This window comes from Malus sylvestris, chromosome 4 (assembly GCF_916048215.2).
Source record: "Malus sylvestris chromosome 4, drMalSylv7.2, whole genome shotgun sequence".
NCBI classification, from domain to species: Eukaryota; Viridiplantae; Streptophyta; class Magnoliopsida; order Rosales; family Rosaceae; genus Malus; species Malus sylvestris.
The window spans coordinates 17432691-17456627 of NC_062263.1; the positions used below are offsets into that span (position 1 = coordinate 17432691).

A 23937-nucleotide genomic window follows, 5' to 3' on the forward strand; every position below is an offset into this window, starting at 1 on the left:
CCCAAACAATACAAATCGTAGTATAATATAGTATGCAAGCACAAGATCGTTCCAACTAAGATTGATATAATTATATTACCTAACCTAATTAAATTGCACTTGAATTGAAATTGAACGATTGATGATTGTAAATAAAAAGGAAATGAGTTTAAATAAGCGATGACGAAAAACAAAGAAAACAAATTATAATTCGATTGCGAAAGACATTAGAGCATCAAACTCACCATAAACAATCCAACTTAATTTTAATTATTAATGAGTAATCATTCAACTTGACGGTCTAGTTCCTCTAATTCATATATTATCCATGACATATAGATTACTACGTATACTTATATGTGTTAATAATCTATGGCTTCTAGATTACTAAATATATACAAATTCATTAACGATTTAGGAACTAACTAAGAGACCACATGAAACCTAGTGTATGACATCTACATCAAGGAATTCATGGTACTATTTGCAAGACACTAAAACCGAGTCAACAACATGACATTTGCGTTAACTCGGATCACATAAACTCAATTCAACTCAAAAAGTGGTGGCCAATTACCAAGATTAAAATCAAGCTCATAAGCACAGTAAAATGATACTCAAAGTGAATGAAAATTCACTTATAATTAAACTGAGAAATTAAGAATTCATAGTTAGGCTACATCGTAGCCCTAGCGAGAAGAAATTAGTTCCGAAACATAAATGAAAATCGCACAGAATCCATTATCAAAATGAAAAATAAACTGAGTTTAGAGTTTCAATGCATATCCCACCCTTGTTTGTTCTTTTAATGCATATCCTACCCTTTTTTCCTACGCTAAAGCAATTTTATGGGACAGGACGGGACGAGGCCTAAAATTCGATGTTTCACTCCACTCGACTCCATGCTCTTCTGCATCCAGGAGACGATGCATTAACTTATAGGCGTATGAAAATAGTACAAGGATTATGTCTACAGAAGAATTGTAAGAGTGTTCATTGCCGAATGCTCAAATTGCAGCATTGACATTTACTTATTTTGGACAAAGAAAAATCTATATAAATATTTGTTTGCACTACACAATCATCATATAAAATCTCTAGGGAAGGTGACTTACCCCTATTACAAAAGTCCCTAAACTTCATCTGTTACATTGTGCATAAACTATTAAGTACTAAAAAAGAAGCGACTTCTTTCTGACTAAAGTAGAGGCCAGTAGGACCGCCGTTGGGAAGTAGCGCCAACCTGACGAGGTTTTCAGCACCTTCGTTGATGGTTAAGTTGCCAACATTGAAGGTTATATCTGTTTTGACGAATCCAAGGCTCACACAATTGGTGCAGAAATTTGGATACTTCTTGGCCAGAATCCTAGTGTATCTGTTCAAGTCTGCCTTCGACACTGTGTAGGGTGGAAAAATAGGAAACCAGACTTCGGTGTCTACTTTTTTGAAGTCTTCTAAAAATCTAATCAACACAGAATCTATTTTCTCTTCTGTAAGTCTCTCGGCATCACTAAGTACCTCTTTAGCCCATCCATTTGGAAAATTCTGAAACAACATGAAAGACAGGAGAGTTTTGGTTTGATTTCAAAACACACAAAATTGCGTTTTACATATAAATAAACAGATGCATTCCTTATATTTTTTGTATAGCAGATGAAGGACAGAGTTCTCTAATACTTTTCATATAAGGAAAATAATTTGACTTTCAACAACTAAGTGAAAATTTGATCATGTCAAGGGAATGCCAAACAAAGAAACATATTTTTATGTTGATCATACCATTAGTTTACCAACACCGGAAGAAAAATTAACGATTCTTGGAGCGGCAAAAGTGCTTCAATCACTCTTTTGGTACCATAGTAGTTTGTGTTCAGGCATTGTTCCGCTACCCTGTAGTTTGGTATTGTCGATATTTCACTCCAGTTGATTTCTTCAGGCCTCTGCATCCACGAAAAAAAATAACCCTCTCGGAAGTTTTGCATCATCTTGGAAAATATTAGTATTTAGATTTATTTTAGTATTTGGATTTTGCTTGTTAGTTTAGGATTTGGGCTTAACTCATCCGAGTTAGTTCTTAGGTTTAGTTCTCTATAAATAGAGCTTGTAATTTAGTTTGAGAAATAAATCATTCACAATGTAGCCTTTAGAGTTTTGTAGCCGTTTCGGCATTATCGTTTGTTTAATAATATTCGTATTTTGTTAGTCTTATTCGTTGCGCACTCTGATATTCAACTTGGTATCAGAGCGGGCTTGATCCTTAGGGTTCAATCCGTTCTCGTTGGTATCAATTTGTTTGTCTTGCTCGTCGTTTGTTTTAGATTGTTAGTTGGTATTGATTATTTGTAAGAAAAAAAGAAAAAAAAAGTTCTGTTTTTTGAAAAAAAAAAAGAATTTGGTGAATTTGTCTCACACCCAAATTTGAAAAAGCTCCACCGCACCAAGATTTCTGTATCGCTCCAGACCCACCGCCGCTGCTGTCTCATTAGGCACAGAATCCGCAGGTGCCCTTGTATTCCATAAGATCCTAACCTCATCTCAAATGGGGAAAGGGGAGCGATTTTCACACTTCATTTTCTACCCCTGTACTCATTTCTTTCTTTTTTCCTAGCATTTGGATTGAATAAATGTAAGGAGAGTCGAGCGACAAAAAACAAGAGAGTAACGCTGGAGACAAGGAGAGCATGAAAATCGCTGCCTACAAGGAAACTGTTTTGCATCTGATAAATTTTTCGTCTAGATGTAACTTTTGCAGATTCATAGGGTTACTCTTGTCAATTAACATTGTTTCAATCCCAAAAGGAAAAATCTGTTAAACTCTAAGGTTATGCAGTGATGTATTTCAGCAATTTTCATAGAAGAAAGAAGTTTTTAGAGAGAGAGTGAAGAAGAAGAGGGAGTGCACAAAAATCTCAGAGAGAGCTAAGATTGCTCTCCTGAATATATTCCATTCTTTCCTCAACATTTACATGACTACTAGGGAGAGAGAAGCTACGATAGCCTGTGAGCTCATCATACCATTCATTACAAGACCCTATGAGATCTTGACACATGCTCACATCTGAGCCTAGCACAATATTATCTAATCTCAGCCCTTGATCACTAACAGATTTTATTTTACACTTGCTAAAGTAAGGAAAACATAGTTTAGACCTTAATCAGCTAACACTCCCTTCTAAGGTCTTAACTGAGATTACTCCAAGCTTGTCCCTCAGAGCACAGAATCTGTCTTTAGCAAGCGCTTTGGTGAAGATGTCTGCTAGTTGCTCCTCACTTTTGCAGTATTGCAGATCAATTGTTCCTTCCTGAATTGCATCTCTGATGAAATGAAACTTCCTCTTGATATGTTTAGACCTCTGATGGAATACCGGATTCTTTGACATTGCAATTGCTGATGTGTTATCACACATCAAAGGAGTTGGTTCGATCAATTCTTCACCAAAATCATGCAGCACAAATCTCAGCCATGTAGCTTGAGTGGTAGCTTCTGAGGCACTCATATATTCGGCTTCAGCAGTTGAGAGTGCAACACTCTGTTGCTTTACAGAGGCCCAAGAGAATGCACCACTGCCAAAACTGAAAGCATACCCTGATGTGGACTTCATGTCATCTTCATCTCCATTCCAATCGCTGTCACAGAATCCTATGAGTAGAGCTGCATTTCCTTTTTCATACTTAATTCCATAGTCAACAGTTCCTTGCACATATCTGAGGATCCTCTTTGCAGTGCCAAGATGTTTGACGGAAGGACAGTGCATGTACCTGGCAAGTACACATGCTGAGTACAGGATATCAGGCCTAGTTGCAGTTAAGTACAGAAGGCTGCCAACAATTTTCCTATACAATTCCTCATCTGCAGCTTCACTCCCATCACCTTTCTTTAGCTTATCCGTGGGAGGTAAGGGTATTGAGACAAATTTGCAGCTCTTCAAACCAAACTTGTCCAGTAAACTCAGTGCATACTTCTTCTGGTGAATAAAAATACTCCCTTCTTGTTGGATTACTCCTATTCCAAGAAAATGATGCAACAAGCCTAAGTCTGACATTTCATACTTGTTCATCATATCACATTTGAAATCTTCAATCATTTCTAAACAGCTTCCAGTATAAACTATGTCATCCACATATATAGAGACAATTAGAGTTCCCTGTCCATCCATATGTTTCACATATAAGGTTGCCTCACTTGGACTTTTTTTTAAAACCATTATGCAGCAAATGAGTATCAATGTTGCTGTACCAAGCTCTGGGAGCTTGTTTTAGACCGTACAAGGCCTTTTTTAACTTATACACTTTGTGTTCTTCTCCCTTGACAATATACCCATCTGGTTGATCTGTTTACACTTCCTTTTCAAGGATCCCATTCAGAAAAGCAGACTTTACATCTAACTGGAACAGTTTCCACCCTTTCTGTGCTGCCAAAGCAATGAGTGTTCTTATAGTGTCCAATCTAGCCATAGGTGCAAACGTTTCATTAAAATCAATTCCGGGCTTTTGAGTGTACCCTTTGGCAACTAATCTTGCCTTGTCTTTTTGTATAGTGCCATCCAGATTCAACTTGGTTTTGAAGATCCATTTTACCCCAACAATTGGTTTGTCACTTGGCCTATCAACCAATCTCCAAGTATCATTCTTCTCAATCATAGTAATCTCATCATCCATTGCTTTCTTCCAAGCTTCATCTTGAGAAGCTTCAATGTAGTTCTCAGGTTCAATGACACTGAGTCTGCACTGAGCAAACACTTCATTCAGGTCTCTCCACTTCTTTGGTGTGTTGTCATAAGTTTCTGTGAGTTGAATTTCACTCTCCATATTCACAGTTTTAGAAGCATCATTGTGTACACTGGGAACATACTCACTTCTTGTATTTGGGCAAGATAAATCAGAGGAACCAATATTAGTTTCTTCACACACACCATTTTCTATCTCAGTTATGCTTATACCCTCATTAGCTTCTGAGAAAGGTACTGAGAAATGCACAGTTTCCATATTCTCCTAATTAAGAGCAGCATCTTCATAAAAAATAACACTCCTTGAGACAATGATCTTGTTGTGTTTCAAATCATACACCCTGTAGCCTTTTTCTCTTGTCCCATATCCAACAAATACACCTTTCTGCCCAGTTTCATCCAGTTTCTGTCTTAACTGGGTTGGCACATGAGTGTAGTAAACAGAACCAAAGATTCTCAAGTGTTTTACCCCTGGTTTTCTACCACAGAATTCTTCAAAAGGAGTCTTGTTCTCTAGTGCTTTGGTAGGACACCTGTTAAGCAAGTAGACAACAGTGTGAACTGCTTCACCCCAGAACTTGAGTGGTAATTTTTTCTCATAGAGCATGGTTCTTGCCATCTCTACTATAGTACGATTCTTCCTCTCAGCAATACCATTTTGCTGGGGAGAATAAGCAATAGTGAGTTGCTTTTCAATACCAACATCTTCACAAAAATTTTCAAATTCTAGAGATGTGTACTCTCCTCCTCTGTCACTTTTGAGTTTCTTCAGTTTGTAACCAGTTTGTAATTCAGTCATGGCCTTGAACATTTTAAAAATCTGAATACCTCAGATTTGCACTTCAGGAAATAGACCCAACACATTCTGGACTTGTCATCAATGAAGGTAAGAAAGTACCTGCTACCTCCAAGAGTTTCACTCATAGGTCCACACACATCTGTGTGTACAAGTTCTAAGGGCAACTTTGCTCTCCATTGCTGTTATTTGCTAAAAGCCTCTATATGAGCCTTTCCAGTAGCACACCCTTCACACACCTAATTGTACTCCTTTAGATATGGCAGACCATACACCATGCTCCTTTCTTGTAGCATTCTCAGGCTGTCATAGTTTAGGTGCCCAAATCTTCTGTGCCATTTCCATGTGTTACCTTCAGTAGTAGCAATATTTGCTACAATATGATCCACATGATTAAACATTAGTGGAAAGCATCTATTTCCCTTCATTTTCACAGTGGCTATATGATCTTGCAGTTCACGATCTCCAAATATGCAGGCCATGAAATCACCAAACAACAACCAATAGCCATGTTCAACCATTTGTCCTACACTGAGAAGATTTTCATCCAAACCCGGTACAATCATTACTTCTGGTATGAATCGTGTGCCTTTTTTGGTCTCCACCATCAGTGTGCCTTTGCCAACTGAGTCAACCAAATCCCCTGTGCCCATTTTCACCTTAAACCTTATACTTCTGTCAATGTTGATAAGCAATGATTCAGTACTGGTCATGTGGTTACTGCAACCACTGTCTAGATACCAAACACCACTATTTTCTTGCACAGAGGCCTTATGACAGGCATAGAACATCATTGCATTATCTTGAACATGATTCAAATAATTTGCAGTATGATTTTTCTTTGGCTGGTGACAATCTCTCACTACATGTCCAAATCTGTTGCAGTTATGACACTTAAGTTTTCCTTTGAACCAACATTCTCCATGATGAGCCTTATCACAGATCTTGCACTTTTGTTTAACACCCTCAGTGATCTCACCCTGTCTTTCAGGCTGTCGAGTATTGTTTTCCCACTTCCTAGACATAGACTTCCAATTCTTCTTTCCCTTACTGTGATTTCCTTGTGTGAGTGGCCTATTCTGTGCTTTAGGTACAAGACCCATAGTGGAGAAAGCATGCTCCGTGCTTGTAATTTCATCAACATGTCTACTCAATCTAAGCTCATAACTCTTAAGAGATCCTACCACTTCTTGCACAGTCACAATATTCAAATCAGAAGTTCTTTCAATCACAACACAGATTGGATCATATTTACTAGACAAACTAATCAAAACCTTTTGCACTTCTCTTTGATGAGTGAGGTTCTCACCATAAGATTTCATTTGATTAATTAATCCAAATAGTCTAGTAAGATAGACAGATAGAGATTCATTCTCCTTCATTCTCATATACTCAAATTCACGACGTAAACTTTGAAGTTTAACAGATCTTGCCTGTTCATCGCCGCGAAACTCTTCCTGGAGTAGATCCCAGGCACCCTTTGAGGTCTCTTGATTCACAATCCGAGGGAAGATCTCCTTTGAGACAGCATTCTGAATAATGCCCAGTGCCTTAGCATCTTTCATGAGCTGATCCTCCATGTGCGCGACCAACTCGTCATCGTCTCCTTCATCGTCATCCGATGAGGATGTATCTTCCTCGTCTTTCTTCTTCTTTGTTTTTTTTGTTTCTCCTTTCTTCTTCGATTCTGGAATAGCAATTCCTTTGTCAACTAATTTCCAGATCCCATACGATTTGAAAATGGTGACCATCCTCACTTTCTAGAACTCGAACTCCGTTCCATAAAAAACGGGAGCTCGTAAATCACCGCTTCCAGATCCAGCCATTTCAGTTTGAATCAAAATGAAATTGAGAGATTTCACGTTGGATTCTCTCACACAATTTCACAGAGTTCGACGCCCAGTCCGAAATCGAACCTAGGCTCTGGATACCATGTTAAACTCTAAGGTTATGCAGTGATGTATTTCAGCAATTTTCATAGAAGAAAAAAGTTTTTAGAGAGAGAGTGAAGAAGAAGAGGGAGTGCACAAAAATCTCAGAGAGAGCTAAGATTGCTCTCCTGAATATATTCCATTCTTTCCTCAACATTTACATGACTACTAGGGAGAGAGAAGCTACGAGAGCCTATGAGCTCATCATACCATTCATTACAAGACCCTATGAGATCTTGACACATGCTCACATCTGAGCCTAGCACAATATTATCTAATCTCAGCCCATGATCACTAACAGATTTTATTTTACACTTGCTAAAGTAAGGAAAACATAGTTTAGACCTTAATCAGCTAACAAAATCACCTTTCCTTTAGCACTTAAAGCTGATTCGAAATTTTCAGGGGTTACTATGCTTCCCACAGCTGCTGCACAGTACAAAATTTCCAAAAATTTCATCTGTCTATCTTTGCTTCATCGGTAAGTAATTAACCAGAGATTGATCATCTTTGCTCTCTATTGCGATGTTTACTTACCAAGATATCGAGTTTCCCGAATTGGGTTTTGACAAAATCCGCCAATCTAGCAACACTAACAGAATCTGTTACATCAAGCTGATGAAAAACCACCCGGTCGAAGAATCCCAACTCTTTCAAATTTTCAAGAGCTTCAAGACCCCTCTTCTCATCTCTAGCAGTTAAAACCACTGTGATCCCATTTGAAGCCAACTGCTTAACTGTGCCAAATCCAATCCCTCTGTTAGCTCCTGTCACAACTGCATACGTGACAGAAAAAAAATAAAAAAAACCCAATAAAAATATATTGACAAATTCTGCAGGATAAAAGAAGAAGATAATTTATAAAAATGGGGTGTTTACTGCTTCTTCTGCCATTGTTAAGTAGCTTGGGTTTCAGCTTATTCTTTCTTTCTAGTTCTCAGACCAGCATTTATAGATATTTGACTAGTTTTCAGAGATTCACTTGTTACAATTCCTCAGCTTTTGCAGATTGTGTATGCACTGAGGTCATATGTACCAAGTTGTATTACTTTGACTATTATTTGCCCTTTTGGGGTTTGAAATTTCGGCCACCCATTTTGGTTTCTTGGCTTCACATGAAACCAAAAGAAGAGTTTTGGGCCATGTGAAATACAATTCTAGTGGATCCATTAAGTTACTTCCGAAGTTTGAACCAATATGTTTTGTGTTTTGTGTCGTTTGAGTCATTTTTGGTTTTCAGGTCTCAGAAAAGTGCAAAATAAGAACTGAAAATTAAAAATGAAATAGTTATAAAACGTGTTTTAAAAGTACAATGTTGTCTATGATAATACAAGGATCATTATCTTATCGTTGCATAAGAAAATATAATCATCTTTATCCCATGAATTTGAAAGGGTTTGTTGTACTGAAAAGGGTGAGACTTCTTGAGATGGAAGTAATGGCCACAAGGACATTACAAAAAAAAAAGGATGAGACTTCGGGTACTTCTTGGTCCCAATTCGCGTAACGCATTTGTAGATGTCTTCGAGAGAATATAGCCAGAGAGGGAAGTAGGCCAACTTTTGGTTTCCAGCGTATCTTCTTTCAAGTCTTTTAGAAACTCACCCAGAACATCTTGTGTTCTCTCTTTTGTGAGTTCCTAACTTCCTCGGCATCACTTAAAATCCCATTGGCCCATTCATTTCGCAGACGCTGTAACAAGCTGCACTCCGATAAGGCGGATCATTCAAAAAAAGGAAAACTAATGAAAAGGGTTTGAAAACTTTGAGTTTTAATGATAAGGACAAAATAAAGGGTAACGTGAATAGTATCAGATTTGACTTTTTAGTGTAAAAATGTGGTTTTTCGTTAAAGTGAACAGTACCGTGAGTTTTTCGTTAAAACTCACTTCAAAAAAAGCTAACAAACTATCCCCAGTACAGATGTACACTTTTTGGCCTGATGGGTTGTGTACCTTCCTAAGTTCTCTCATAAACCCCAACATTTCTGGAGTAACAACCTGGGATTCAAGCGAAATACGTTCAATCAGAAAATTTTATGCACATAACCAGATTAAGAAATCTAAAAGATCATGTCCTTCAAATCGATAATCCATTATGATAAACCGGTCCATAAAATTCTAACTGAAAAATAAACAGTGATTTAAGAGGAAAAATAAAATTCACAGATTCATACCTTTCTAGGAGCTGTGAGAGTCCCACATCAAACAAGGCAATCACACCAGGCTTCCTAACAGCCATATACATTCGATCTAGTTTTCCTGCCAACAATCACACAGTACCACAATGCTCAGTTAACAATTTAATCTCTTGAATTTATGCGACCATCTGTAAATCCAGCAAGCTTGCCGGGAAAAGTAAAACATAAATTACCCAGATGTTAATTAAAAAACATTAAGACCCAAAACCTAATACTTATTTACTAGCAAAACATGAATTTATGAGATAGCATTACCCGTGAAGCATATGTCCTCTGTAGTTAACGCTACATAGTCTTCTCACATTGTGAATCCAAAAGCTTGTACATAAACTATCAAGCCTTATTCTTCATTTAACACAGAGAGGGCCTCTGTAAGCACCTTGTTGGTACCATATTTGTTTGTTTCCATGTATTAGTCTGCATTGCAACCTCCTAGTTTTGGGGTCAAAATTTCAGACTTCTTCATGCTTTTGCAACCAGGAGAAAAAATTCATCAACTTGGAAGTTTTTCAACATTACTTCCGGACAAAAACTACAAGAACAAATCTATAAGAAATTTTACCTGTACTGCAGAATCATCATATAAATAAATGTTGACATAACATAACTCCATCAACTTCATATCTTACATTTTACATAAACATTCCACAATCATCGTTCACATGTTACGTTGAACATAAACTACACATGTTCAAAAAGGTGTCACTTCTTTCCGAACAAAGTAGAGGCCAGTAGGACCACCATTGGGGAGTAGCGCCAACCTGACAATGCTCTCAGCTCCTTCGTCAATGGTTAAGATGCCATAATTGAAGGTCATATCTGTTTTGACTGATCCAGGGCTGCCACAGTTGACGCAGAATTTTGGATACTTCTTGGCCAGAGTCCTAGTGTACGCGTTCAGGGCTGCTTTCGATACTTTATAAGCTGGGAAGATAAGAGGCCATCTTTTGGTTTCGAGCAAGCCTTGTTTATAGTCTTCCAGAAACTCACTCAAAACAGCATCTATTCTCTCTTCTGTAAGGCTTTCAGCATCGCTAAGTACCTCTTTAGCCCAGCCATTTGGAAAATTCTAAAGCGACACAAAAGATGGGAGAGTTTTAACTTGATTCAGAAACATAAAAATTACATCAACATATAACTAAAAACATGGATTCTGCATGACTTAACATTTCACTAATATAGTTCAGAAAAAATTCTAAAACTTCAGCATTTCTAGAAAATTGGTTTACTCTGGAATTGATTAATGTTCTAATGTAATCCCAGAGCTCCATTATAATTAAGCAAAGAAAACAATGATTTATTGTTTGTACATTTCAAGAAGCATATTTTTGAAGTTGCTCATACCATTAGCTTAGCAGCACCGGAAGAAACATTAATGATTCTTGGCGAATCAGATAGCTGGAGGAGGGGCAAAAGCGCCTCAGTCAAACTTTTGGGACCATAGTAGTTTGTTTTCAGGCATTCTTCTGCTAACTCATAGTTTGGTGTCATCGATATTTCACTCCAATTGATTTCATCAGGCTTCTGCATCCAAAATCATTACTCTCATCAATTACGATCGCATATAAGTCTAAAATTACCTTCACTCTATGATGATGATATATATACACTATACATAACCTCACCTTACCAATTACAGCTGATCTAAAACTTTCAGGGTTTACTATGCTACCATTAATTCCTGCATTGTTTACCTACACAGTAGAAAAGCTCCAACTTTTCATCTTTGTTATGCTTATTCTAACTTGAAAATTAGATTATAACAAGTATCATCAGTATACAATAGACATTATATTGCAATATGATCTGTGGAGTACAACCCAACTCAAAATTTCAAGGATTACCAAGATATCGAGTTTCCCGAATTGGGTTTTCACAAAATCTGCAAGGGAAGCAATGTCAGCCGAATTTGTTACATCAAGCTGATGAAAAACCACGCGGTCGGAGACGCCAAACTCTTTCAATTTTTCAAGAGCTTCAAGACCCCTCTTCTCATCTCTAGCAGTTAACACCACCATGATCCCATTTGAAACCAACTGCTTAACTGTGCCAAATCCAACCCCTTTGTTAGCCCCTGTCACAACTGCATACCTGACCAAAATACAAAAACCCAAAAAAAAAAAAAAAGAAGGAAAAATAAGAAAGGGTTTTTTTTATTTGATCAAAAGATACGTAAGAACTAAAACACTACAACCTCTTTGTTGCTTCTGCCATTGTTCTTGTTTCTGCCAAGTGGCTAAAATGAGGGGACTATAATGCAGGGGTTAGTTTCCACGATCCCAGTCCCATCGATCAAACGGTTAAAGTTGATCGTTACAACCCGGTTTCCAATCATCCGTTTTAAAAACCAAACTCACGGGATTCACGTGGGTGCGAAATGAGGACAAATATATGCGGTTTCAGAATGGTGGATGTATGTGGGATTATGTGGCGAAGATTGTGAGGAAGTAGGAGACTTTGTGGAGTCGTCTGGCGTTGTTTTTTTGTTGTTGTGGCAATTGATGGAGCAGGTGGTGGGGGTGAGTGATTCTGCATACTAGACAGCTCAGGAGGGAACGTGTTGAAGTGCATGTAACTGAGAAGCCGGAAATTGGAATTGGGTTGCTGGACGCTCATCCGTCATGTGAATAGCGACACGCATAGTTTTAGTGCTGAAAGAAAAAGCCGAGAGGTGCTCTGCGGAAATGGTGGTGAAGATCCTTAAGCTGCAAACGAACACAAAGCCTCGTGCCAAAGCTCGTTGGTAGATATTGTTAATATGACATCAGTATATGAAATATAATGCTGATATAACGTCAAATATTAGGTGACAACACGTGAATACAACAAAGTTTTGTATATAGGAGACCTCGGTTTAGTCAGTTTAGCTAGACCAGTGTGCTCTTCTATTTGTACTCAAGTCCAAATTTATTTTCATGTATTTTAGATGAATTTAACGAAACTATCTGAAAGAAAAATTATCTGAAGGAGTTACAAAAGTGCTTCAGTCCCTTTAATTGGTACTATACTATTTGTTTCCATGCATGTACTCTTCTGCAAACTCATAGTTTGGGTACCCCAAATCTCCAAGACCTATGGCTATTACTTTGGGGGAACGAAGGTACGCTGGTGCAACAAGAGTGGGATCTAGGCTTCCCAATCAGCGACGTATGGAGGATAGTATAGAGGATACTAGTATGAAAGGAGTCAATTATATAGTGGACCCCAACCCAGCGGCACTGCATTAGGACAAAGGAAAAGGAAAAAAGAGGTGGCATAGAATACAAAGAAGGAGCGAAGGGCAGAATTTCAACCTGACTCAGCGGATAATGGAAGGATGTGGGCCTCTGTTGAACCAGCGATTTGTCATGGGCTTTGAGCCTGTGGAGATGCACAGTGAGCAAGGAAGAAATTCGACGGTCACGATCGAGGAAATTCAGGAAGAGATCTATACCCAAACCGAAGGAGTAGTTGTTGTGCCTCAGACCCAAACACATACTCCACAGATCAAACGGGGGGACAGAGACAAGTATGGAAAGGACTTCTAGAGAGTGTGGTCGAGCTCTTCAGGTGGAGGCGTGCGGCAGCATTACTAAGCGGGAATTGGAAGTTAAGAACAAAGAGATGGTGCATTCCCCTCAGAAAAGAAAAAAAAGCAAAAACAGGGGAAGAGAGCATAAGGGTAAAGGACAGAAAAGAGAAGGATGCAGAAAAACTAAGGAAAATGACCACAAGGGAAAGATGCCTGATGCTGGAGAGGGCGATTTACACAGAGGAGGAACTTCAGGAAGTCCCGGTAAAGTATCACGATATGTGGGAATACATGGAGAAGATCTCTGCAGGTGAAAAAAATGCCCTATTGGCAAAGAAAGCAGGAAACCCATCCCGAGGCGGTGGCGGCTGGCCTTCAACAACTGCACGAGGCCCATGATACATCTCTTTTGGAATTACCGTGGTCTTAGGTCGGACATGGTAGTTCAAGCCCTACATGGGCAAATTAGGAAACACAAGCCCTCTATGATCTTTCTTTTGGAAACTAAAATGAAAGATCATATAATAGAACGGGCTAGGCAGCGTAATGGTTTCAATGTCATTTCGGTATAGAGAATGGGTGGTCTGAGCCTCTGGTGGGATGATTCGGTGCAAATGGAAATAATGGAGTCCTTAAAACACTTTATTGATGCTAGATGCAGCTATGTAGACTCCTAGTGTGAGTTCCGATTCACGGGAGTCTATGGAACCTCTTACCGGGTTGAGAATGCGAACTTTTGGAGGGGAATGATTCATAAATTTGGCCCAAACAATATCCTAGGACAACAAGTACGTTCTTTTCAAACTTATCTTTAACTTCATTTTAAATGTCTTAAATATCTAGTGCGTTGTAACCTAGACTTGTTGTGTTGTGGTAAGGCAGACAACAGAGTTTTCTGATTAAAATTTGTCGACTACCTATCCATTAGCTTGGCCATTCACAACATTGCTCCTCGGAACATGGGGGTTTTCATACTTAAGCTTGTCATCGAGTTCATAAGAGGTCGTGCATTTCTGTAAAGGGTTATATGAACATTTATTTGAGTAGTTTTTCTTGTTATAACCTGTTGAGGCACAAAATCAGTGAGGACTTTGGTACAACAGAAAGTGTTAAGATTGTGACCTTCGCTAGATTGCTTCGGTCACTAGTGTGGATAAGTATGTAAATGGATAGGGACAGGGAAGCAAACACAAGATGTATGTGGTTCGCCCAGATTGGCTACGTCCACGGAGTAGAGGAGTTCTCATTAATTGTGAAGGGTTTACACAAGTACATAGGTTTAAGCTCTCATTTAGTGAGTACTAGTGAATGATTTAGTACAAATGACCTTAGGAAATATTGTGAGAGAATGATCTCTATTTATAGAAGAGAGTATCTAGTTTCATTCTTACATTGACACGTGTCGTGTTGTGATTGGCATCTGATGTTGACAAATGTCGCGCTATGATTGGCTTCTGATGTCGACACGTATCGCGCTGTGATTGGCCTCCTGGTTGTAGGGAAACTCTTCTGGGTCCTTGACGGTATAACGTTGACCGGTGCTAAGTAATTTCAGGATTGGTCAAGTATGGTACAAACAGTGCTCCCCTAAGTTCCCGAGTGAGGGAAACTCCTCGGTTGGGGACTTGTAAGATCCAAGCCATTGAGTAATCACGAAACTTCTAACTACCGAAGTGTGGTATCATTTTCACTTGCTTTATCTGTCTTATACGTAGATGTGGCATCTTCTCTGGAAGTACTTTTCCTCCATTCAGGGGTGGTATCTTTAACCGATGAAGATGCACAAAGTAATGTATCAATTTCACTTGAAGCTTACTTGTAGTTTCGGGTTTGGTCAAGTGTGATACAAAACCCTATAGTAGGAGTCCCCTAAGTTGCCGAGCTAGGAGATTTGCCGAAAGAGGTAACAGACAAAGTAAGCAATCAGATTTCCAAGCAAGCAACCTGGATCGGTGGTTCGACTTCGGCTTCCGGTTGATTGTTCTCCTTCTCCTTGTGTCGTAAACAGCAAAAAGGATAAGGAGAAGCAAATGGAGAAGAGATGATATGAGATACTTTTGCTTTTGAAGAAGTAACTTTCCACATGCTTATTCTTGAACTAGGCTGGAGGGTTTTTTGGTTTCCTCTAGAGTATAAGGCCGACTCAAGAATTTGAGGGTCAAAACAAGTCCATCAAATCAAGAGTGTGTTTGACCTTGATGATATGGGATACTTTTGCTATTGACGAAGTAATAGATGAATCAGCATGTGTTCTGTTGCACTTGTCTCCACATGCTTCCTTGTATCCTTCTCACTTGCCCTATATGTTCCTCAGGCAGATGTGGTATCTTTTATGGAAGCATAAGATGTTAAAGATGAGTACTCAAGAGCAATGCCAGGTAAGTAATCAGGCAAGGGGTTCCAGGCAGTCAGTTCCTGACTGGAAGCTTAATTCCAAGTGTTGCCTGATTGCTCTCTTTCTCCTTGTCTTGCAGGTAAGAACAAGGGCAAAGGAAAAGACAAGGAAAAAGCATGATATGGGATACTCTTGCTTTTGACCCTGATGATATGAGATACTCTTGCTCTGGTGTGGCTAGTTTGCATGGGTATTATTGGGGGAGGGAAAAAAGCTGAGTATTTCGAGAGGCTTCGTTGGGAGTGCCCTCTCAGATATGAGGAAGGGTTGAGCATTTTTGCAGGTCTACCTGTCTGTGAAGGATGGAGGTCGACATATATAGGAGTCTGCCTAACAACAAGTAGTAATGTTATTCCTTTACCCTTCTTGGTCGTAGCAATATAGTGAGAGCTACAAGCTTCAAGTGTTTTAACTTTGTTAGAGCACTTTGAAAAAGTGGTATGTGGTATCTGGAAAGCTGATGTTGCGTGTGAAGATTGCAGACAAGCTTTATCAATCTGGCTCTCGAAATTCGAAGAGCGATGCCTCTTTTGTTTTCGAACAAGCAATCCTGTCGGGGATCTGGCTCTCGAGATTCGGAGAGCTGTGCCTCTTCGATTTTTGAGAAAGCAATCATGTTGGGAGTCTGGCTCTTGAGATTCGGAGAGCGGTGCCTCTTCGATTTTTGAGAAAGTAATCCTATTGGGAGTCTGGCTCTCGAGATTCGGAGGGCGGTGCCTCTTTCGAGATTCGGAGGGCGGTACCTCTTCGATTTTTGAGCAAGTAATAATGTTATTCCTTTATCCTTCTTGCTCATAGCAATGTAGTGGGAGCTACAAGCTTCACATGTTTTAACTTTGTCAGAGCGCTTTGAAAAAGTGGTCTGTGGTATCTGGAAAGCTGATGTTGCTTGTGACGATTGCAGACAAGCTTTATCCAAGGAAATCTGGCTCTCAAAGCTCGGAGAGTGATGCCTCTTCAGTTTTCGAATAAGCAATCCTATCGGGGATCTGGCTCTCGAGATTCAGATAACGGTGCCTCTTCGATTTTTGAACCAACGGCCCTATTGCCTTTTCTTTTATAAGGGCACCAATTGTGTGCAAGGAGTACATTCAGAGAGTTATTGCTTGTAAGAATTTTTCCCTTATTTCAGAGATTTATTGCACCTCATTTCTCCTTCATCATTTCTGAGAATGTCTGGCCCATCCGACCGTCATTTTGACTTGAACTTTGGTGAAGAGGCAGTCATGCCTTCTCAAGACAACATATGGCACCTATCCTTCTTATCCCCTACTAGTCCTTTTACCGTTGGGGACTCTCTGATAAAGAATGATATGACCGCTGCGGTGGTGGCCAGGAACCTTCTCACTCCCAAAGATAACAGACTACTTTCTAAATAGTCTGATGAGTTGGCTGTTAAGGATTCTCTTGCTCTCAGTGTTCAGTGTGCAGGTTCTGTGTCTAATATGGCCCAACGCCTATTTGCTCGAACCCGCCAAGTTGAATCATTGGTGGCTGAAGTGATAAGTCTCAAACAAGAGATCAGAGGGCTCAAGCATGAGAATAAACAGTTGCACAGGCTCGCACCTGACTATGCTACAAACATGTAAAGGAAGCTCGACCAACTGCAAGAATCTGATGGTCAGATTTTACTTGATCATCAGAGGTTTGTGGGTTTGTTCTAAAGGCATTTATTGCCTTCGTCTTCTGGGGCTGTACCGCGTAATGAAGCTCCAAATGATCAACCTTCGGTGCCTCCTCCTTCTGGGGTTCTGCCTAGTACTGAGGCTCCGAATAATCACCTTCTGGTGCCTCCTCTTTCTGGGGCTCTGTTGACTGCTGAGACGTCTCCTGAGTAACCTTTGTGAAAGCTCCCTCTTGTTTGTTTATTTTGATTCATGTATATGTACATATTTGTTACTTATCGGAGATATTAATAAACAAGCTTTGCTTCATTTCAACGTATTGTGTTAAATACACCAAGGCCTTCTTCACTAAGTTCTTTGAATTTCTCCTTTTGTTGAAGCTTGTATGTTGAAGCTTTGTGAGTGAAGCCTGTAGGTTGAGGTAGTGCTCCCTTAATTTCCCGAGTGAGAAAAACTTCTCATTTGGAGACTTGAAAAATCCAAGCCACTGAGTGGTCGTGAGACTTCCGAGTATCAAGGTGCAGTAGCATATGGTAGGAGTCCCCCAAGTCTCCGGTCAAGGGACTTGACGAATGAGGCATTTCCTTTTCTAAGTGGTAGCCCAAAACTCCTTCTTCATATATATTTGTTATGAAAGTTGTTAGGCCCAAAGAATAGGAGGCCTAGGCAATTTTTTTTTTTCGGAATTTTTTTTTGATGTTTTTTTTCTTTTCTTTTCGAATTTTCGAATTTTTGAATTTTTGAATTTCCTAATTTTTGAATTTTTGAATTTCCGAAAAATAAATAAATAAATAAATATATATATATATATATATATATATATATTTTAAAGCTTTGTAGGTGAAGCTTTGGTGTTGAAGCTTTGTAGGTGAAGCTTTGAGGTTGAAGCTTTGTTGGGCACCATGAATTGATTTTGCTTCACACTATCTTGATCAAGATAGTGTGAAGCTTTTGCAGGTGAAGCTTTTGTGTTGAAGCTTTGCAGGTGAAGCTTTTGTGGGTCAAGCTTTTGTAGGTAAAGCTTTTGTGGGTCAAGCTTTCGTACGTGAAGCTTTTGTGGGTCAAGCTTTTGTGGGTCAAGCTTTTGTAGGTGAAGCTTTTGTGGGTCAAGCTTTTGTGGGTCAAGCTTTTGTAGGTCAAGCTTTGGTGGCTTAAACTTTTGTGGGTGAAGTTTTTGTAGGTGAAGCTTTTGTGGGTGAAGCTTTTGTAGGTCAAGCTTTTGTAGGTCAAACTTTTGTGGGTCAAGCTTTTGTAGGTCAAGCTTTTGTAGGTGAAGCTTTTGTTGGTGAAGCTTTTGTGTTGAAGCTTTTGTAGGTGAAGCTTTGGAGTTGAAGCTTTGTAGGTGAAGATTTGGAGTTGAAGCTTTTGTTGGGTACCATGAATTGATTTTGCTTCACACTATCTTGATCAAGATAGTGTGAAGCTTTTGAGAATTTGTAGTTGTCCTCCATTGATGAAGCTTTGTTGAATTTCCCTTTTTTTTTTTTTTTTGGGAAACTAGAAATTTAAAAATGTGGGAGAGACAACATATACAAATTTTGCTTCCACACTGTTGAGCAAGAGATTGTGATGCAAGCCACACCTTGTAGTAGTCGAAGGTTTGGATGAACCACATAAATTGAATTTGCTTCGAAGGTCTGAGAATTGTAGTTGCCCTCCATTGATGAAGCTTTTGTTGGCACCATAAATTGGTTTTGCTTCACACTGTCTTAATCAAGAGTGTGTGAAGCTTTTGAAAATTGTGGTTGAACTCCTTTGATGAAGCTTTTGTTGGCACCATAAATTGGTTTTGCTTCACACTGTCTTGATCAAGAGTGTGTGAAGCTTTTGAGAATTGTGGTTGCCCTTCATTGATGAAGCTCTTGTTGGCACCATAAATTGGTTTTGCTTCACACTGTCTTGATCAAGAGTGTGTGAAGCTTTTGAGAATTGTGGTTGAACTCCTTTGATGAAGCTCTTATTGTCACCATAAATTGGTTTTACTTCACATTGTCTTGATGAAGAGTATGTGAAGCTTTTGAGAATTATGGTTGCCCTCCATTGATGAAGCTCTTGTTGTTGGCACTATAAATTGGTTTTGCTTCACACTGTCTTAATCAACAGTGTGTGAAGCTTTTGAGAATTGTGGTTGCCCTCTATTGATGAAGCCTTTGTTGGCACCATAAATTGGTTTTGCTTCACACTGTCTTGATCAAAAGTGTGTGAAGCTTTTGAAAATTGTGGTTGAACTCCTTTGATGAAGTTCTTGTTGTCACCATAAATTGGTTTTGCTTCACACTGTCTTGATCAAGAGTTTGTGAAGCTTTTGAGAATTGTAGTTGCCCTGCATTGATGAAGCTCTTGTTGGCACCATAAATTGGTTTTGTTTCACACTGTCTTGATAAAAAGTGTGTGAAGCTTTTGAGAATTGTGGTTGAACTCTTTTGATGAAGCTCTTGTTGGCACCATAAATTGGTTTTGCTTCACACTGTCTTGAACAAGAGTGTGTGAAGCTTTTGAGAATTGTGGTTGAACTCCTTTGATGAAGCTCTTGATAAAGAGTGTGTGAAGCTTTTGAGAATTGTGGTTGAACTTCTTTGATGAAGCTCTTGTTGGCACCATAAATTGGTTTTGCTTCACACTGTCTTGATCAAGAGTGTGTGAAGCTTTTGAGAATTGTGGTTGCCCTCCATTGATGAAGCTCTTGTTGGCACCATAAATTGGTTTTGCTTCACACTATCTTGATCAAGAGTGTGTAAAGCTTTTGAGAATTGTGGTTACCCTCTATTGATGAAGCTCTTGTTGGCACCATAAATTGGTTTTGCTTCACACTGTCTTGATCAAGAGTGTGTAAAGCTTTTGAGAATTGTGGTTGCCCTCCATTGATGAAGCTCTTGTTGGCACCATAAATTGGTTTTGTTTCACACTGTCTTGATCAAGAGTGTGTGAAGCTTTCTACGAGTTGTAGTGTTTGCATTGTTACAGAGGGGAAATGTTTGAAGCAGATGCAAGAGGGCTGAATAGCTTGATCTTCATATGCCATGCACTGAAGTTGTTGCTGGCTTGCAGTAAGACTTTGTTGGTGACTATAACTCTTGTTGGGCATAAGTGCTCCTCTAGTTGAGTTGTCAAGCTTGAGGGCTTTTGATTATTGTGAATGCTAAGAGTTCACATGTACAAGTTGTACCACTCGTCTTTTGGTAGGTGGAATGAATAGTGAGTTTCTTTCATCACTTGGTTGGTGGTACGAAGGTGAGTTCCTTCTTCCCCTGGTTGGTGGCATGAATGACAAGTTGCCAAATGATATTAGAGTACGGGTTGTACATTTCATCACCTAGTTGATGGCATGAAGATGAGTTCATTCTTCATTTGGTTGGTGGCATGAGTGGCAAGTTGCCAAATGATATTAGAGTACGGGTTGTACATTTCATCACCTGGTTAGTGGCATGAATGGCAAGTTGCCAAATGATATTAGAGTACGGGTTGTACATTTCATCACCTGGTTGGTGGCATGAAGATGAGTTCTTTCTTCACCTAGTTGGTGGCATGAGTGGCAAGTTGCCAAATGATATTAGAGTACGGGTTGTACATTTCATCACCTGGTTGGTGACATGAATGGCAAGTTACCAAATGATATTAGAGTACAGGTTGTACATTTCATCACCTGGTTGGTGGCATGAAGGAGAGTACGGGTTGTACATTTTATCACCTGGTTGGTGGTATGGAGATGAGTTCCTTCTTCACCTGGTTGGTGGCATAAGTGGCAAGTTGCCAAATGATATTAGAGTATGGGTTGTACATTTCATCACCTGGTTGGTGGCATGAAGAAGAGTACGGGTTGTACATATCATCACTTGGTTGGCGGCATGAAGATGAGTTCATTCTTCACATTTCATCACCTGGTTGGTGAGAATAAGGGCAAGGTGTCTAGGCACATTGTAGCAAGTGTCGAATGACACAAAATATGTTGAACCCTTTCAAAGCACAGTTGGCTTATGTATGAATGTGTTGGAATGTATGATTGAACGAATATACTGTGAAGCTGTTCGTTTATTTGTATAGTCTTGTTGACATATACTTAGACTTTGTTTCATGTTGGAAGCATTCATGTTGAAGCTTTGAACCCTAGTGTTTCATTGCTAGGAATGTAAGAGGATTAGGATCGAGTTGTCTAAATCACCTCTTTATTGAATTCATGCCAAATAGTCTTCGTTACATAAGATGTCGAACGGTTAAAGTTTAACACTTGTACAATGTGAGTTTACTTGTAATAGTACTTCAAGTGATCAGCGTTCTATGGATGGCTAAGGGTCTTGCCATCGGAGCTTCTGAGCTTGTAGGAGCTAGGGCGACTGATGCCAACAACTTCAAATGGTCCATCCCAGTTTGGACTAAGTGTTCATTCACTCGAGACTCTGTCGTAGAGTAATCTTTTCTTTAATACCCAGTCCCCCACTTTGAAAGAACGAGGTTTGACCCTTGAGTCATAGTAGTTAGAAATGCGCTGCTTGTAGGTGACATTCCTCAAGTGAGCCTGGTTTCTGTGTTCCCTGACTAGATCTAAATTAAGGGTAAGTTGTTTATCATTTTCGCTTTGCACGTAGTTCTGGACTCGGAATGTTGCTTGCTCAAGCTCAACTGGGACAACTGCCTCTGTACCAAAGGCAAGTGAGAATGAGGTTTCTCCTGTTGATGTCCAATACGAAGTGCGGTATGACCAAAGAACTTGGGGTACAAATTCTGGCCAACAACCTTTAGCCTTGTCCAAGCTGGTTTTCAAAGTTCGCTTGATTATTTTGTTGATGGCTTCAACTTATCCATTAGACTGGGGATGAGCTGGGGAGGCAAACCATAAATTGATGTTGAACTTAGAGCAAAACATCCTGAACTTATTGTTGTCGAACTGTCGCCTGTTGTTAGTGATTATCGCATTGGGAATGCTGAATCTGCAAAGGATGTTCTTCCATATGAAGTCTTCTATTTTTGCCTTAGTAATGGTTGCCAAGGGTTCTACTTTGACCCACTTTGTGAAGTAGTCAACTGCAACGATTACATAGTGAACCTTGCCCTTCCCTGCAGGCATTGGGCCGATCAAATCAAGTCCTCATTGGGCCAAGGGCCAAAGGCTAATCATAGAAGCAAGTGGCTAGGGAGGGGAGTGAGGAATAGTTGCATAGTGTTGACACTTATCGCATGAGCGGGATATTCTGATGGCATCTTGGTGGAGTGTTGGCCAGTAATATCCTTGGTGAAAAGCCTTGTGTGCTAGGGATCGAGATCCAGCATGATCTTCGCAGACTCTTTCATGTATTTCCCGAATGACAGTTTCCGCCTCTGCGGGCGTAAGGCATCTTAGGTATGGTAGGTTAAAACTCCACTTGTAGAGTTGGTCATTAATGATCAAGTAATAGGTAGCCTTGTATCGAATCTGCTTAGCTTGGACTTTGTCATTTGGAAGGGTGCCATAAGCAAGGAATCTATAAATCGGGGTAATCCAACTATCTCCTTGTTGTAAGTTGCACGCTTCCGCAGCCATGGTGCTTGGTGTTGCCAACAATTCAACCTGAATTTTTCTCTCAATCTTGTCTTCCACCGCTGAGGTGAGGCGAGCCAAAGCATTTGTATGACTGTTTGCCGCTCGAGGAATTTAGGTGATCTGGTAGTGGAAGTGCTTGAGCAACAATTGTGTTTGTGCCAGATATGCTACCATGGAGCTATCCTTAGCGTCAAAGTTATTGGTGACCTGGTTAACCACCAATTAGGAGTCACTGAAGATATCAATTCATTTAACCCCCAAGGTGTTTGGCCAAACGTAAGCCTGCTAGGAGGGCTTCATATTCGGCCTCATTGTTCGACGCCGTGAATTTGAAACGAAGAGCATACTCCATCGCCACTTTGTCAGGGGTCGTAAAGACTAGTCCTGCTCCACAACCCTGTTGGTTAGACGAGCCATCAACATATAGACTCCATGTTGAGGCTGTTAGTTCTATTTTCTGAGCTTCCGAGGGTAATGAAACCACTTCTTTAGGCGTAGAAACAATGTCAACAGGATATGTGAAGTAGGCGATGAATTCTGCCACTGCTTGCCCCTTCTCAGCTGGCTGGTTGGTAGGAGATGTCAAACTCACCCAATGTTATCACCCATTTGATCATTCGCCCGGAAATGTCAGGACTTTGAAGTATTTGTCGAAGAGGATGATTGGTAAGCACGATGATGGAGTGTGCTTAGAAGTAAGGGCGAAGTTTTCGAGCAGACATGACCAATGTTAGAGCCAATTTCTCAATGTTGGAGTATCGTGTCTCCACATCTTGTAAGGCCTTGCTAGCGTAATAGACAGGCAGTTCGACATTACCATCCTTTCGAATGAGAACGAAACTTACTGCTGAAGCCGATACCGATAGATAGATAATGAGAGTGTCACCAACCTCAGGTTTGGAGAGCAAATGGGTTTTACTCATGTAGTCTTTGAGGTTTTTGAATGCCTCAGCATATTCATCAGTCCATGTAATGTACTTCTTACTTCCCTTAAGTGCTTTGAAGAAATGAGCACATCTGTTTGTGGCCTTAGAGATGAACCTAGTTAAGGCTGCCACCTTGCCAGTAAGGCTCTGGATGTCTTTTGAAGTTACCGGTTCCTTCATGTCGAGGATTGCTTTGATCTTCTCGGGATTAGCCACAATTCCTCGTTGGCTTATCATGAAGCCTAAGAATTTGCCAGAGCCTATGTCGAAGGCATATTTATTGGGGTTCAACCTCATTCGATACCTCTTCAGAATGGTGAAAGTTTCAGATAG

At 39.8% G+C, this 23937-nt stretch overlaps 1 protein-coding gene and 1 pseudogene across 3 annotated transcripts; both read right to left on the reverse strand.

Annotated features, from left to right (window-relative positions):
• Nucleotides 1-1125: 1125 nt before the first annotated feature.
• LOC126618158 ((+)-neomenthol dehydrogenase-like) lies at nt 1126-9673 on the reverse strand (annotated as a pseudogene).
• Nucleotides 9674-10215: 542 nt separating this feature from the next.
• Nucleotides 10216-12352, reverse strand: LOC126617963 ((+)-neomenthol dehydrogenase-like). 3 transcript variants are annotated; one of them, XM_050286048.1, is made up of 5 exons: nt 11827-12351; nt 11477-11723; nt 11258-11326; nt 10977-11153; nt 10216-10701 (listed from the first exon to the last, which is right to left on the reverse strand). In XM_050286048.1, exons 1-5 carry the CDS (start codon nt 11844-11846, stop codon nt 10324-10326), a joined length of 891 nt encoding a protein of 296 aa, XP_050142005.1. In that variant the 5' UTR covers nt 11847-12351; the 3' UTR covers nt 10216-10323. The 3 variants fall into 3 exon arrangements, with proteins under 3 accessions (XP_050142005.1, XP_050142004.1, XP_050142006.1); XM_050286047.1 differs by having other exon boundaries at nt 10977-11156; nt 11827-12348; XM_050286049.1 differs by lacking the exon at nt 11258-11326 and having other exon boundaries at nt 10977-11156; nt 11827-12352.
• Nucleotides 12353-23937: the final 11585 nt, after the last annotated feature.